This window comes from Meles meles, chromosome 9 (genome assembly GCF_922984935.1).
Source record: "Meles meles chromosome 9, mMelMel3.1 paternal haplotype, whole genome shotgun sequence".
Taxonomy (NCBI): domain Eukaryota; kingdom Metazoa; phylum Chordata; class Mammalia; order Carnivora; family Mustelidae; genus Meles; species Meles meles.
The window spans coordinates 26,679,982-26,695,639 of NC_060074.1; the positions used below are offsets into that span (position 1 = coordinate 26,679,982).

At 40.8% G+C, this 15,658-nt stretch overlaps 1 protein-coding gene across 3 annotated transcripts in view; it reads right to left on the reverse strand.

The window, feature by feature from the left end:
* LOC123950713 (peroxisomal trans-2-enoyl-CoA reductase-like) overlaps positions 1-14,700 on the reverse strand; it is a 34,663-nt gene extending 19,963 nt beyond the window's left edge. For 2 of the 3 annotated variants that reach the window (XM_046019010.1, XM_046019008.1), the window contains exons 1-4: positions 14,517-14,700; positions 12,590-12,723; positions 11,853-12,018; positions 6,729-6,810 (exon numbers count right to left, since the gene is read on the reverse strand). In XM_046019010.1, the coding sequence (XP_045874966.1) occupies positions 6,729-6,810; positions 11,853-12,018; positions 12,590-12,723; positions 14,517-14,640 (506 nt within the window). In that variant the 5' untranslated portion in view covers positions 14,641-14,700. The remainder of the gene's footprint in view (positions 1-6,728; positions 6,811-11,852; positions 12,019-12,589; positions 12,724-14,516) is intronic. The other variant, XM_046019007.1, reaches the window with a different exon arrangement.
* Between the last annotated feature and the right edge of the window lie 958 nt (positions 14,701-15,658).

Genomic DNA, 15,658 nt, shown 5'->3' on the forward strand with positions numbered 1-15,658 from the left:
TGACCCATACCTATCCTGCCTACAAGAAACTCATTTTGAACCTAAAGGTACATCCAGACTGAAGGTGAAGGGATAGAGAATCATTTTTCATACCAACAGACCTCAAAAGAAAGCTGGGGTAGCAATTCTCATATCAGAAAAATTAGATTTTAAGCTAAAGACTGCACTTAGAGATACAGAAGGACACTATATCATTCTTAAAGGGTCTTTCCAACAAGAGGATCGAACAATTGTAAATATTTATGCCCCCAACATGGGAGCAGCCACTACATAAGAGACCTCGGCACTCCACTCTCGGCAATAGATCATCTAAGCAGAAAATCAACAAAGAAAGAAGAGCTCAGAATGTCACACTGGACCGGATGGACCTCATACATATACTACAGGACATTTCACCTTAAAATATCAGAATACTTATTCTTCTCAAACACACATGGAACTTTCTCCAGAATAAACCACATACTGGGACACAAATCAGGTATCAACCAATACCAAAGATTGAGATTATTCCCTGCATATTCTCAGACCATAATGCTTTGAAACTGGAGCTCAATCATAAGAAAAAGTTTGGAAGAAATTTAAACACTGGGAAGCTAAAGCTCACCCTGCTTAAGAATGTTTAGATCAACCAGGAAATCAAAGAAGAACATAAATAATTCGTGGAAACCAATGAGAATGAAAACACATTGGTACAAAACCTATGGGATACTGCAAAGGTGATCCTAAGGGGGAAACACATAGCCATCCAAGCCTCACTCAAAAAAAAATAGAAAAATCGCATATACACAAATTAACTTTACACCTTAAGGAACTGGAAAAAAACAACAAATAAAGCCTAAGAGAATATGCAAATGCACAAGAAGAGAAATAATTAAGATTAGAGCAAACATCAACGAATTAGAAACCAGAAATATAGTAGAGCAGATCAACGAAACTAGAAGCTGCTTCCTTGAAGAATTAATAAGACTGATAAACAATTGGCCAGACTTATCCAAAAGAAAACAGAAAGGACCCAAATTAATAAAACCATGAATGAAAGGGGAGAGATCACAACTAACACCAAGGAAACAGAAACAATTATTAGAAATTATTATCAATGACTATATGCCAATAAATTAAGGAACGTGGAAGAAATGGATGTCTTCCTGGAAACCTAAAAACTACCAAGACTGTAATAGCGAGAAACTGACCACCTGAATAGACCCAATAACCAGTAATGATATTGAAGTAGTGATCAAAAACCTCCCAAAAAACAAGAGTCCCTGGAAGATTCTACCAAACAATCAAATAAGAAATAATACCTATTCTCCTGAAGCTCTTTCCAAAAATACAAACAGAAGGAAAACTTCCAAACTCATTCTGTCAGGCCAGCATTACGTTGATCCCAAAACCAGGCAAAGACCCTATAAAAAAGGAGAATTACAAAACAATATTCCTGATGAATACAGATGCCAAAATTCTCAACAAGACCCTACCCATTAGGATCCAACAGTACATTAAAAGGATTATCCATCGGGGCGCCTGGGTGGCTCAGTGGTTTAAGCCGCTGCCTTTGGCTCAGGTCATGATCTCAGGGTCCTGGGATCGAGTCCCACGTCTGGCTCTCTGCTCTGAAGGGAGCCTGCTTCCCTCTCACTCTCTCTGCCTGCCTCTCTGCCTGCTTGTGATCTCTCTCTGTCAAATAAATAAATAAAATCTTTAAAAAAAAAAAAAGGATTATCCATCATAACCAGGTGGGATTTGTCCCTGGGATGCAAGGTGGTTCAATGTACGCAAATCAGTGTGATAGAACACATTAATAAGAGAAGAGATAAGAACCATATAGTCCTCTCAATTGATGTAGAAAAAGTATTTGACGAAATACAGCATCCTTTCCTGATTAAGACTCTTCAGAGTGTAGAGACAGAAGGAAGATTCCTCAATTTCATAAAAACCATCTATGAAATACCCACAGCGAAAATCATTCTTGATGGAGAAAAGCTGAGAGCCTTCCCCTTAAGATCAGGAACGTGACAAAGATGCTCACTCTTGCCACTATTCTTAAACATAGTACCAGAAGTCCTAGCAACAGCAATTAGAAAACAAAAGAAATGAAAGGCATTCAAATCCACAAAGAAGAAATCAAATTCCCTTTCTTTGCAGAGGACATGATCCTTTACGTGGAAAACCCGAAGACTCCACTCCCAAATTACTAGAACTCATACAGCAATTCAGTATGTGGCAGGATACAAAATCAATGCACAGAAATCTGTTGCATTTCTATACACCAACAATGAGACAGAAGAAAGAGAATTAGGGAACTGATTCCATTTACAATAGCACCAAAAACCATAAGATACCTTGGAATAAACCTAACCAAAGAGGTGAAGGATCTGTACTCGAGGAACTACAGAACACTCGTGAAAGGAACTGAAGACACAAAAAGATGGAAAAACATTTCATACTCATGGACCAGAAGAATAAACATTGTTAAAATGTCTATGCTGTCCAGAGCAATCTATACTTTCAACGCCATCCTGGTCAAAACACCAATGGTTTTTTCCAAGTCCTGGAACAAACAATCCTAAAATTTATATGGAACCAGAAAAGACCCTGAACCACCAAGGAAATGCTGAAAAAGAAAAAAAAAAAGTGCTCGGGCATCATGTTGCCTGATTTCAAGCTATATTACAAAGCTGAGATCACCCAGACAGCATGGTACGGGCACAAAAACAGACACATAGATCAGTGGAACAGAATAGAGAGCCCAGATGTGGACCCGCAACTCTATGGTCAAATAATCTTCAACAAAGAAGGAGAAAATATCCAACGGAAAGACAGTCTCTTCAATAAATGGTGCTGAGAAAACTGGACAGCTATATACAGAAGAATGAAACTTGACCATTCTCTTACACGATACACAGAGATAAACTCTAAATGGATGAAAGACCTCAATGTGAGGCAGAAATCTCTCAAAATCCTAGAGGAGAACATAAGCGGTAACCTCTTCGACACCAGCCACAGCTACTTCTTTCAAGACAGGTCTCCAAAGGCAAGGGAAACAAAAGCGAAAATGAACGTTTGGGACTTCATCGAGATCAAACGTTTCTGCACAGCAATGGAAACAGTCAACAAACCAAAGAGGCAACCCACGGAATGGGAGAAGATACTCACAGATAACACTACAGATAAAGGGCTGGTATCCAAGATCTATAAAGAACTTCTCAAACTCAACACCCAAAAACCAAATGATCAAGTCAAAAAATGGGCAGAAGACATGAACGGACACTTCTCCAAAGACAAATGAATGGCTAACAGACACGTGAAAAAACGATCAACGTCATTCATTAGCCATCAGGGAAATTCAAATCAAAACCACATTGAAATATACCTTATTTCATATATACCAGTTAGAATGGCAAAAATTGACAAGGCAAGAAATAACAAATGTTGGAGAGGATGTGGAGAAAGGAAATGCAAGTTGGTGCACCCACTTTGGAAAAGAGTGTGGAGGTTCCTCAAAAAGTTAAAAATAGAGCCATGCTATGCCCAGCAACTGCACTACTGGATATTTATCCCCAAAGATACAGATGTGGTGGAAAGAAGGGCCACATGTACCCCAATGTTCACAGCAGCAATGGCCACAATAGCCAAACTGTAGAAGGAACCAAGATGACCTTCAAAAGAGCAATGGATAAAGAAGATTATTTATTCATAAATACAATGGAATATTACTCAGCCATCAGAAAAGATGAATACCCACCATTTGCATTGACATGGATGGAACTGGAGGAGATTATGCTAAGTTAAATAAGTCAAAAAGAGGAAGACAATTACCATATGGTTTCACTTATTTGTGGAACATAAGGAATAGCATGGAAGTCATTAGGAGAAGGAAGGAAAAAATGAAGGGGGGAAAATCAGAGGGGTAAGCAAACCGTGAGAGACTATGGACTCTGGGAAACAAACTAAGGTTTTAGAGGGGAGGGGAGCAGGGGGATGGGTTAGCCCAGTGATGGGCATTAAGGAGGGCACATATTACAATCAGTACTGGCTGTTATACAAAAACAGTAAATGTTATACAAAAACATGGAACACTATATCAAAACTAATGATGTACTTTATGGTGATTAAGACAACATAATTTTTAAAAAAGGAATAATTATTTTGAGATTCATCCATGTTGTTGCATGAGTTAATAGTTCATTACCTCTTCTTTCCAACTAGTAGTCTGTTATACAGATATACCACAGTGTGTTTAGTCATTCACCCACTGATGGGCATTTGAGTTACAAACTGTCCATGGGAGCCATGAGTTGCTCTTTTGACCTATCTTTTGCCCTCACAATTATTTATTAATTAAAATTAAGGGGTACCTGGGTGGCTCGGTGGGTTAAAGCCTCTCCTTTGGCTCAGATCATGGTCTCAGGGTCCTGGGATCGAGCCCCACATCAGGCTCTCTGCTCAGTGGGGAGCCTGCTTCCTCCTCTCTCTCTGCCTGCCTCTCTGCCTACTCATGACCTCTATCTATCAAATAAATAAAAAAAATCTTTAAAAAATAAAAAAAAAATTTTGTAATTAAAAAAAAATCAGCAGCTCAGACTAAACTCCCCTGCAAAGATTTAATAGAAAATAGACTAGCCCTAGACAGTATTAAGAAAAATGTGCTAAGACAGCAATATGACTCAAACATACACACAAGATTTCCAGATGGCTTTTTTTTTTTTTTTAAGATTTTATTTATTTATTTGACAGGCAGAGGTAACAAGTAGACAGAGAGGCAGGTGGGGGAGTAGGGAGCAGGCTCCCAGCTGAGCAGAGAGCCCGACACGGGGCTTGATCCCAGGACCCTGAGATCATGACCCAAGCCGAAGGCAGAGGCTTAACCCACTGAGCCACCCAGGCGCCCCACCAGATAGCCTTTCAACAACTCAAAAGATGCTCCACAGAGAATACCATTTCTTGACCATGAGAACTGTCCAGAAGTTGAGAACACACATTTTCCGTCAGGCTCTGGGGAACATGTACTCTCATACTTTGTTGGCTAGAAATACCTAAAAGTATGCATGTACCCTTCACCTTCACCCAGCAATCCAACTTCCAAGATATACCCTGAAGATACAATTCCACAAATATGAAACAAGCATGTACAGTGTTAGTCACTGCAGAATTATTTATAATGCAAAATGTAGAAGCAATATAAATTTCTACTAAGTTTGAGATAGTACGTGCATTTGAATAAAGGAATATGAAAAGAAATCAGTAAGTCCCTAATAGTGGTCTACCAAAAATTGAATAATAATAATAATAAGTACAGAGAGAAAGAGGAATGGCTGTTGTAGAAAAGTCATTTTACAGAAGAATATCAGCTAATAAATACAGAAGCAATTATGAAATCAGAAAAATCAACATCTTCCGAATCTTTTTTTTTTTTAAAGATTTTATTTATTTATTTGACAGAGAGAGAGATCACAAGTAGGTAGAGAGGCAGGCAGAGAGAGAGGAGGAAGCAGGCTCCCTGCGGAGCAGAGAGCCCGATGCGGGGCTCGATCCCAGGACCCTGAGATCATGACCTGAGCCGAAGGCAGCGGCTTAATCCACTGAGCCACCCAGGTGCCCCCATCTTCCGAATCTTAATATAGTAAGCGATTCAGGTAAGAATCAACAATGGTTACAAAAATCACAATGGCAAACAGGATATTCATATTCATATCGCCCTGCACATTCCAGATTACATATTAATAATAAAGGAAGTCAGGTCACTGTCTTACTTGGTTAACAGGCTATCTCTGGAATGAGAGGGTACAGAGCACTCAACTTTGTACCTTATGCAGTTTTATACATATGTAAAAACTAGCATGCTTTGTTTTTATAACACTAGGCTAGGTCTATTTCATAAAAAGAAATATTCTATGTTGGAAAAATCTTTAAAAATTTTAATTAAAAAATGGAAGGAATCAGAACTTATAAAAGATACAAAAGAAATCAAAATGAAACAGATATAAAAGAAATACAAAATGAATTTTTTGTAAACCAGATATTTTAACTGCTAAACGTGTGGTTTTCAAGTAGCTTCCTGGCACACTGTTTTTCTCTTTGTTCTATGTGGATGCCCTTTTAGATTATTAAGACTCTACTGAGCCAGGAGGCTAAGTTACTCCACTGATTGACTTTTTTTTTTTAATCTATTTCCAACATAAAGATTTACCAAAATCAGAGTAAGAGTCAAACATGTCAAACTCCATTACGGAATAACAATTTAGCAGTACTGTCTAAAATTGAAGATACATATTCACAGTATTCAAATCTAAATTAATCTAAATTTGTTTCATTCCTACATGTTAACAAAAAAAAATCTCTTCAGACATCGATGACCAGTTTAGTGACATCTGGATTAGGGTTACTGGATAAAATAGAGGACAATCAGTTAATTGAATTTCAGATAAACAACAAAATATTTTAGCATAAACATGCCCCATGCAATATTTGGGATAGACATAATATAAAATTTAATGGGGCCTCCTGTTTCTATTTTCTTGGTAAATCTGGTAAGTCTAATATGCATAGGAATGTTTTGCAAGTACATTTTTGAAGTTCAAATAAAGGGCAATGTTAAGTATTGAGACTGAAACTCATTACAGGATTCAGGATTGTGACTTATGAAATTTTCTCACCCCACTCCCCCCATTCAGAGGACAAAATCCAAAGACATAGGGAAAAAAATGTATATATATATTAAGTATGCTTACACAAATCCTGGAAATCCGTTTCTAATAAGCATCGTAATGTTGACAATAGATCCTCCATGCTCTTTCATCCAGGAGTTGTAAACTGCAGGAAACAGCCAATGACAATCATATGAAATAGCGTCCTGACTCTGTTCTCACTCACTGTCCCACCATCTTGCTTGTTATTTAAAAATTTTTAATTTCAGGGTACCTGGGTGGTTCAGTGGGTTAAGCTCTGCCTTTGGCTCAGCCCTGTCTCAGGCTCTCTGCTCAGCAGGGAACCTACTACCCCTTCTCTCTGCCTGCCTCTCTGCCTACTTGTGATCTCTCTTTCCTGCCAAAAAAATAAATAAAATCTTTAAATTCTTTTAAATTTACAATTCCTTTTTTTTTAAAGCCTGATTGAATATAATTTATATATCCGGAAACTCATCCACTTATGTGTACAATTTAATGATTTTCAATAAATATACAACAAGTCATGCAACCACCATCACAATCCAGTTTTAGAACATTCCATCACCCCCAAAACACTGCTTTGTGCCCATCTGCAGCCCAAGCCATCCCCACACAAACCCTCATCTATTTTCCATTTACATAAACTTGTCTTTTCTGGACATTTCCCATAAATGCAATCACACCATATGTGGTCTTTTGTGTCTGGCTTCTTTTACTTAGAATAATATCTGTAAGGTTCATCCACAAGGTAACGGTATCAATAGTTAATTTTTATTGCCGAATCGTATTCCAGTGAATAGACAGACCATATTTCATTTGTCTATTCACCAGAGGATGAACATTTGAATTCTTTCCACTGGTGGGTGATGAAGAATACAAACTGTTGGGTGGACCTATGTTTTCATTTCTCTTGGGCAAATGCTTAGGAATGGAACTGCTGGGTCATATGGTAACTGTATGTTTAACTTTTTAAGTAACTGCCAAACTATTTTCTGGTGTCTCCACTATTTTACATTTCTACCAGATATGCATGAGGGTTGCAGTTTCTCCATGCTATTATTGCCTAATTTTTTTCTATTATAACCATTCTAGTGGGTATGAAGTGATACTTCACTGAGGTCTTGATCTGATGTCCCGATGACTAATGGTGCTGACAATCTTTGGATGTACTTATCAGCCGTTCATTTATCTTCTTTGGTAAAATATCTATTCAAATATTTTGCTCATTTTTTAATGGGTTTGTTTTCTTAATACTAAATTATAAGAGCTCTTTCTATGTTCTGGATACAAGTCCTTTATCAGATATGTGATGTCCCTCAGTCTGGCTTATCTTTTCATTTTCTTAATGTTGTCTTTTGAAGTGCAAACATATTTAAGTTTGATTAGGTCAAGTTTATCAGTTTTTTTACTTTATACATGGTATTCTAGATGGTGTATCTCAGGACTCTGCCTAAGTCAAGGTCATAAAGATTTTGTCCTTTATTTGTTTCCAAAAGTTATGCAATTTTACTATTTGCATTAAGGTCTAGGGTCCATTTTGTACTTTTGGTTAACTTTTACTTATGCTATGAGGGAAGGGTCCTCTTGCATGTGGATATCCAATTGTCCAGGACCATTTGCTGAAAAGACGATTATTTCCCGCATAGAACTGCCTTGGCCCCCTTGGCAAAAATCATAAATATAAGGGATTGATCACAACTATAAGGGTTTATTTCTAGACTTTCAAATTTGTCCAAAATATCTATTCATCTGTCCTTATGCCAGTACCACATTATCTTGAAATCAAGAAGTATAAGTCCTCCAACTTTCCTGGTGTGCAAAACTGTTGTGGCTACTCTGAGTCCTTTGCACTTCCACATGTATTTTAGGATCTGCTTGTCATTTTCTGCAAAAGTAATAGGGACTGTGTTGAACCTACATACCAATTCGGGAAGAACTACCATCTTAACCGTATCAAGTCTTCCAATTCATAAATTTTGAATGTTTTTCCATTTATTCTGATCATTCATTTCTGTCAGCAATGTTTTGTCATTTTTAAATATAAGTCTTATCCTTCTTTTGTTAATTCCTTAAGTATTTCCTTTTCAATTTTGGTGTTTTTTTTTAGGGGGAGAGAGTGGGAGTGGGGTTGGGGGGGGAACAGTGGAGGGAGAAGAAGAGAGAATCTTAAGCAGGTTCTACAACCAGCTTAGAACCCTACACAGGACTCGATCTCATGAGAGCTCATGACTTGAGCTGAAATCAAGAGTCAGACCCTCAACTGACGAAGCCATCAGGCATCCCTCATTCCTTATCCTTTTTTGAAGCCCCATTTGATATTTAGCCTTCAACTCTATTCATATAAATGAAGACTACGTCAGATGTGTACCCTCAAGACTCACTTCAATAGAAAACTAATTTTTAGAATTTAAGGGCCAGAGAACAAAGAAAGACCCATTCCTACTAAGAGCTTAGACAAAAATAAGAATGGGTTCCCATCATTACCTAAAGCTTTCCAGTGGAGTTCTTCCCAATTCATACTACATGACAGAAAAAGGAGGTAAAGCCCCCAGAAAAGAAGACATAAAATATGGTATTTTTGGACTCTAAGACAATTCTTTCATATTATTCTGAAATTGTTGAAACTGGGATATGTTTTACAGTTGGTGGCTTCTTAGGATACAAATAACACTGTTTGTACTTTCTCAGTAGTACAGAAAATGATGGTGCATTTCACCAAAGATACATTGACTGTATCTTTCAGTCAATGAAATACATTATTTATTTTTAGACAACATAATTGTGTAGCTAAAACACCTGAAAGACTAATCTCAAAAACTGTTAGATAAACTACAAATTACTAGATAAAACCACGAGATGAACTTGAAAAAGTAGTTCTTCCATAAACCCACAATAATCCAGCTGAAAATAACTGGGAAAAGAGCCCATTCAAAACAGCAGGCGTCGGAGTGCCCAGGTGGCTCAGTCAGTCAAGCATCTGCTTTCAGCTCAGGTCACAATCCCAGGATCCTGGGATCAAGCCCTGCATCAGGCACCCTGCTCATCGGGGAGTGTGCTTCTCCATCTCCTTCTGCCCCTCCCTCTGCTCGTGCTCTTTCTGTCGATCTCAAATAAATAAATAAAATATTTTTAAAGATCTTAAAAAATAAAAATCATTAGAAGGAGTCATCCAAAATATCTAGGTATAATCTTGGTAAAAAAATAGGAGAGGGGCTCCTGGGTGACCCATTCAGTTAAGCACCTGACTTTTGATTTTGGTTCAGGTGTTGATCTCAGGGTCATGAGTTCAAGCTCTGTGTTGGGCTCCATGACCAGCATGGAGCTTACTTAAAAAAGATTTACATGACAAAACCCACCGACCTTTGCCAAAAAATATAAAGTAAGAACCCATTAATAGAAAGATGCGCCATGGTGCAGAGATAATATTTCAACATACTGTCAAATTATTGACAGGTTGAATACAATTCCAGTCAAATTCCCCACCAGGAGTTTTGAGGAAAAATCCTGAATATAAAACTCATCTGAAAGAATCAAAGGGGGGCGCCTGGGTGGCTCAGTCGGTTAAGCATCTCCCTTCAGCTCAGGTTATGATCCCAGGGTCCTAGGAACAAGCTCCACATCAGGCTCCCTGCTCAGCGGGGAGCCTGCTTCTCCCTCTGCTTGTGCTCCCCCTGCTGGTGCTCTCTTGCTCTCTGTCAAAAAATAAAATCTTTTTAAAAAAAGAAAGAAAGAAAGAGGTCATGAATAGCCTGAAAAGTCTGAAAATGAAAATAAAGAACTATGTGCCATATCAAATATCTAAAATATATATATATATATGAAAAATAAAAAGATACAAATTTATTTCAATTACCCTACACAGACTTTCTGCTTTTGCTTAAATAGTACTCTGTGTTAGAACTCTGAAATCGGGAGCACCTGGGTGGCTTGTCACTAAGTGTCTGACTTTGGCTCAGGTCATGATCCTAAGGTCTTGGGATCCAGCCCCACATCAGGCTCCCTGCTCAGTGGGAAGTGTGCTTCTCCCTCTCACATTCCCCCTCTTGTGTCCCCTCTCTCTCTGTGTCTTTCTCTGTCAAATAAATAAATAAATAAAGTCTTTAAAAAAAAAAAAAAAAAAAAAAGAACGCTGAAATCATCTTTGTGTTTTTCCCGATACTTCCAGAGCTGTCATGGGAATATTTCTTTAAGAAGTGTGAGGTAGTCTCAGATGCCAATCACAAGTCCAGCTTGTTACATGTGCTTCTGACCAATGGGCTGTAAATCAGAGGTTCCCATGAAACAGCCAGCCACACAAATGGAAAGCTTTATACTACTAGTTAGATGAAGTTGAAAGCTGGAAATGTCTGCAAGATTTTGACTTAGAGATATTAAGAATATAAAGCCTAATCCATATTAGCGTGAAGACCCTTTGGGTTGGAATTCTACCTGTTCTGTGGTTTTCATCACAAAAATGTCTTCGATCGTTTTAACAAAACCCTTGAATTACTCAATGTCAGGAGTTGAATATCATCACCTATGAAATACAAGTTCCGATCCAAAGATCTACATGCATGCTAATTAGTCGTTAATCAGAAAGGATGTGGATTCTGGCATTCTCCCTGAAGATTTGACAAGTTACAAGAGATTAAACAGATTCATTTCTTTAAAACTAAGTGTGAGAGGTTTTGTTGTTGTTTTTTTTTAATTTCAGGAACAACTTCGTAGCTATATCTTTGTACAGATTCTTAATGATTTTCTCATGATAAATTCCTAGAAGTAAAATTGTGAGATCAAACCATACCCATATTTTACAAATATTGCCAAATTACTATCCAGAAAAGCAGCAATTTACATTTCTGGTCCTATCCAAGCAAATCAGGGCAGTCAGTACTGCAGACATGGAGTTTCTGAGCCCCCAACAATTCTCTTGGAAGATTCTCTACGATCTAGGGCACCCAGGTGGCTCTGTGGGTTAACCCTCTGCCTTCAGCTTGGGTCATGATCTCAGGGTCCCAGGATTGAGTCCGGTATCGGGCTCCTGCTCAGGGGTAGCCTGCTTCTCCATTTCCACTCCCCCTGCTTATGTGTGTGCTCTCTCTCTCTCTCTCTCTGATAAATAAATAAAATCTTTAAAGTTAAAAAAAAGATTCTCTTTGATCTTTAAATAAAGACACCTTGCCTTTTTGGGTTATTGATCATACTCACCTGCTTTGCACATGTAGAAGGTGCCCGTCAGGTTGGTCTCAATCACAGCATGCCATCCCTTTGCACTGATGTGTTCTGCAGGAGATGTGAACTGGCCTCCTCCATTGTTTACCAAAAAATTGATCTTACCGTAAACATCTAAGGCGGATTTGACCAAATTCTTCACCTAAAAAAATGTTGAAAGTAAACTGGTTAACAACTTCACTTGCTAGTTGGACTGAGAGCTGGGAGAAGCTCTCTGGGAGCTTCTTCTCTGGGAGAAGAACGTGCAGTCTACCGTCGCAGTAAATGGTATCAGGACCTGTAGCCGAAATCCAGTTAAAATTCCCATTAAGAAATTACATAAAGGGGGCACCTGTCTGGCTCAGTTGGTACAGCATGTGACTCTTGATCTTGGGGTTGTGAGTTTGAGCCCCACGTTGGGTGCAGAAATGACTGATCACTTAAAAATAAGATATTAAAAAAAAATAAAGAAATGACTTAAAGGGCAAAAGGCACACAAAGCAATCTCGCTGAGCCTACATCCCTGTTTAGCTTCCTTAAAGACTGTTTCTTTCCTCTCCTCCCCCAGGAAGTAACACTCAGTACATCATTAGAGAAAGAATCTCTTTTACAACCTCTGCTTCTAGTTAACGTCATCTAAGACCTCTACCACAGGAACATCTGAAGCACTAGTTTTAGGGACCACCACTGTAAATAAAATGAATGAATAAAGGATATAGACATATTTGCATTACCTCCTCTTCATTGCGGATGTTGCATTTTATGGGAGTGACCTGAGCCTGGTTGTTGGGGGGCAGGCTGGCCTTCAGTTCTCTTGCAACAGATTTTAATCGATCAAAGTTACGAGATGCAATGACCACATTACACCCTGAAAAGAAAACAGTCAAGAAATAGTAAACATGCTTTCGTTGGTAAATATGCTTTCACGGGTTGTCTAAATGAAGAAAAAAAAAAAAAGTTCAGAAATTCTTTCATGTGTGCCCATTAAAGAATGGTGAATCGGGGGGGCCTGGGTGGCTCAGTGGGTTAAAGCCTCTGCCTTAGGCTCAGGTCATGATCCTAGGGTCCTGGGATTGAGCCCTGCATGGGACTCTGCTCAGCAGGGAGCCTGCTTCCTCCTCTCTCTATCTGCCTGCCTCTCTGCCTACTTGTGATCTGTCAAATAAGTAAATAAAACCTTTAAAAATAAAATGGTGAATCAGGACTTCTGCCTCAGGTTAGGATCAAACATCAATAATGGAGTTAACCCTCCAGACCAATGGAACAAAAAAACTGGTCAAAGTATAATGCAGAACGGCTTTCAGGCACAAGACAAGGGGTAGCATGGCACAGTGATCTCAGAGAGTGGAAACAAACAGTGGGAGTCCTATGATCATCCCAGCTTGCTGCCTGGAGAGAGTTTCGCAGGTGCAGCCCAGGGAGGAGGAAGAGGAACCACTCAGATTCCAGGACCAGATGAAGTTGGGAGTCAACGGAGGCCAAGAAGGGAATGGAAATGGTGTTTCTTTTTTCTTTTCTTTTTTTTTTTTTTTTTTTTTTTGGTTTTTTAAATTTATTTGACAAACAGATCACAAGTAGGCAGGACCTGATCATGACCTGAGCCAAAGGCAGAGGCTTTAACCCACTGAACCACTCAGGTACCCCGCAAATAGTGTTTCAAACAGGCTAAACCTCATTTGAAAAGGCAATGGGTAAGATACTCAGAAGGGTATGGCCTGAGTGGTGAAGCAAAATTACCCTAGATTAACTAGATTAAAGAATATTCAGGTCAATACTTAACATATAACAAGTCTCTCTTAAAGTATCAAACTGTTGCCACAGAAATAGCAACTTCTGGGATGCAGTTAACACAGAACAAAGCTCAAGAATATTTATTTTTTATTTATTTATTTTTATTTATTTATTTATTTATTAAAAATTTTATTTATTTATTTGACAGACAGAGATCACAAGTAGGCAGAGAGGAAGACAGAGGGAAGCACACTCCCTGCCGAGCAGAGAGCCCGATGCAGGACTGGATCCCAGGACCCTGAGATCATGACCTGAGCCGAAGGCAGCAGCTTAACCCACTGAGCCACCCAGGCGCCCCAAAGCTCAAGAATAGTTAAATGAACATAAAAATAACCAGCATCCAATAAGGTAAAATTAAAATGTTCAGCAGTAATGCAAAGAAGCAAGGAAGTCCAACCCATAATGAGGAGGAAGTAAGTTAATAAAAACAGAAACTGAAATGGCAATGCTGATATCATTAAATAAACCAGTGATAAAGAGAAAAATATGAAAAGTCTTCCCGCGTTTCCTCATTCGGTAATCCATACGACGGGTTCATTTTAAACACATCTATAAAGAATTCCACAGCACGTTTCCACAGGTCTCCTTGTTCCCGACTTCGACCACGTTATCTTTGATTCTAACTCCTCCTTTCAGTTCACAAAGAGTGGTTTCATCCTTCAACGCTTCTGCAGCATCTCTTAGACAGAACTCTTCCCTTTCCCCCCGCGGTTTCAATGTCGCCTACAGGTACAGCCTCTGGGCTTGGCCGGTCCACCTCTCCCAGCCCTGCCGAGTACCTGCTGGCTCCGGAAACCCCCTTAGGCTAGTGTGTGTCTCTGCCGACCTCTTGATCTTAAGTAGCCTGACCCAGAGGGCCCGCTCGCGTACCCAGGTGCAGCAGCTCCGCCGTGATGGCCTTTCCGATACCCGTGGCCCCTCCCGTGACGATGGCCAGTTGGTGCTGCAGCAGGCCTGGCGCCAAGCAGCTCTTGCACTCGCCCCAATCGGCCATGTCTGCAGGGAGGCTGAGTCCAGAGAGCGATAAGGTCACTGTTTCCTTGGTCTAGGAAGGGCGACTGTATAGGGACCGTGCCCACGTGACCGCCCGGGCGCCGCCCCGCCCCCCCGCCCCGCCGCCCCGCCCCGCCGCCCCGCCGCCCCGCCCCGCCGCCCCGCCCCGCCCCGCGCCGCCCCGCCGCCCCGCCCCGCCGCCCCGCCCCGCCGCCCCGCCCCGCCGCCCCGCTCCGCCCCGCCCCGCCGCCCCGCTCCGCCCCGCCCCGCCGCCCCGCCCCGCCGCCCCGCTCCGCCCCGCCCCCCGGCGCCTCCCCACCCCCCACGCCGCGGCAGGTCCCCATCTTCCCAGCCCACAGCTGCTCCCCGGCGGCGGCTGCCCGACTCGGTCTGGGTCCTCTGCCAGACTTTGTCCGCGGCGTGTGTAGGTGAGATCCCTTGTTTGTTGGGTTTTGGTGTTTGTTTTTAAATTTCGGTGCCATTGTGTGGACCGGAGGAAGGGAAGCAGACAAAAAGGGGCGCGTGCTCCATTTCCAAAAATCCCCCGTGCTTTAGCTCTCATGGTTAATTAAGATAGAATTCTCCAGGGCACCTGGGGAAGGAAAGGCTGCAGGCTCTGGCTCCAGTTGCTGTGTGCCTCTGGCACACAGGAAAGGGCCGGCTTAGCTGAAGGGGAAGAAATCTGGCGTCCAGATCCTTTCACCCTCTGCAAGGGACGCTGAACGCTGAGTTGGGGGGGTTGGGGAGTGGGATGCCGTTATGGTTATCCACAGAACCAAAATAATAAATGATTTTCAAAATAAACTCGAACCCACTTCCACCTCATCTCCCTTTCCCCGCCCAGGAGTGAAGGGAAGATGCAACCTTTACCCCATTTGAGATCTAATCCATTTCAGCCCCGCTGCAGAAACTGGGGAATCCAAGAGTGTGTGCTTCCTGCAAGAGCGCTGATGTAGGTATCTGAGATCCTATCACCTGGTTCATTCCTCTAGCAGGGAAGCAAGCATTCGGAGGATGGG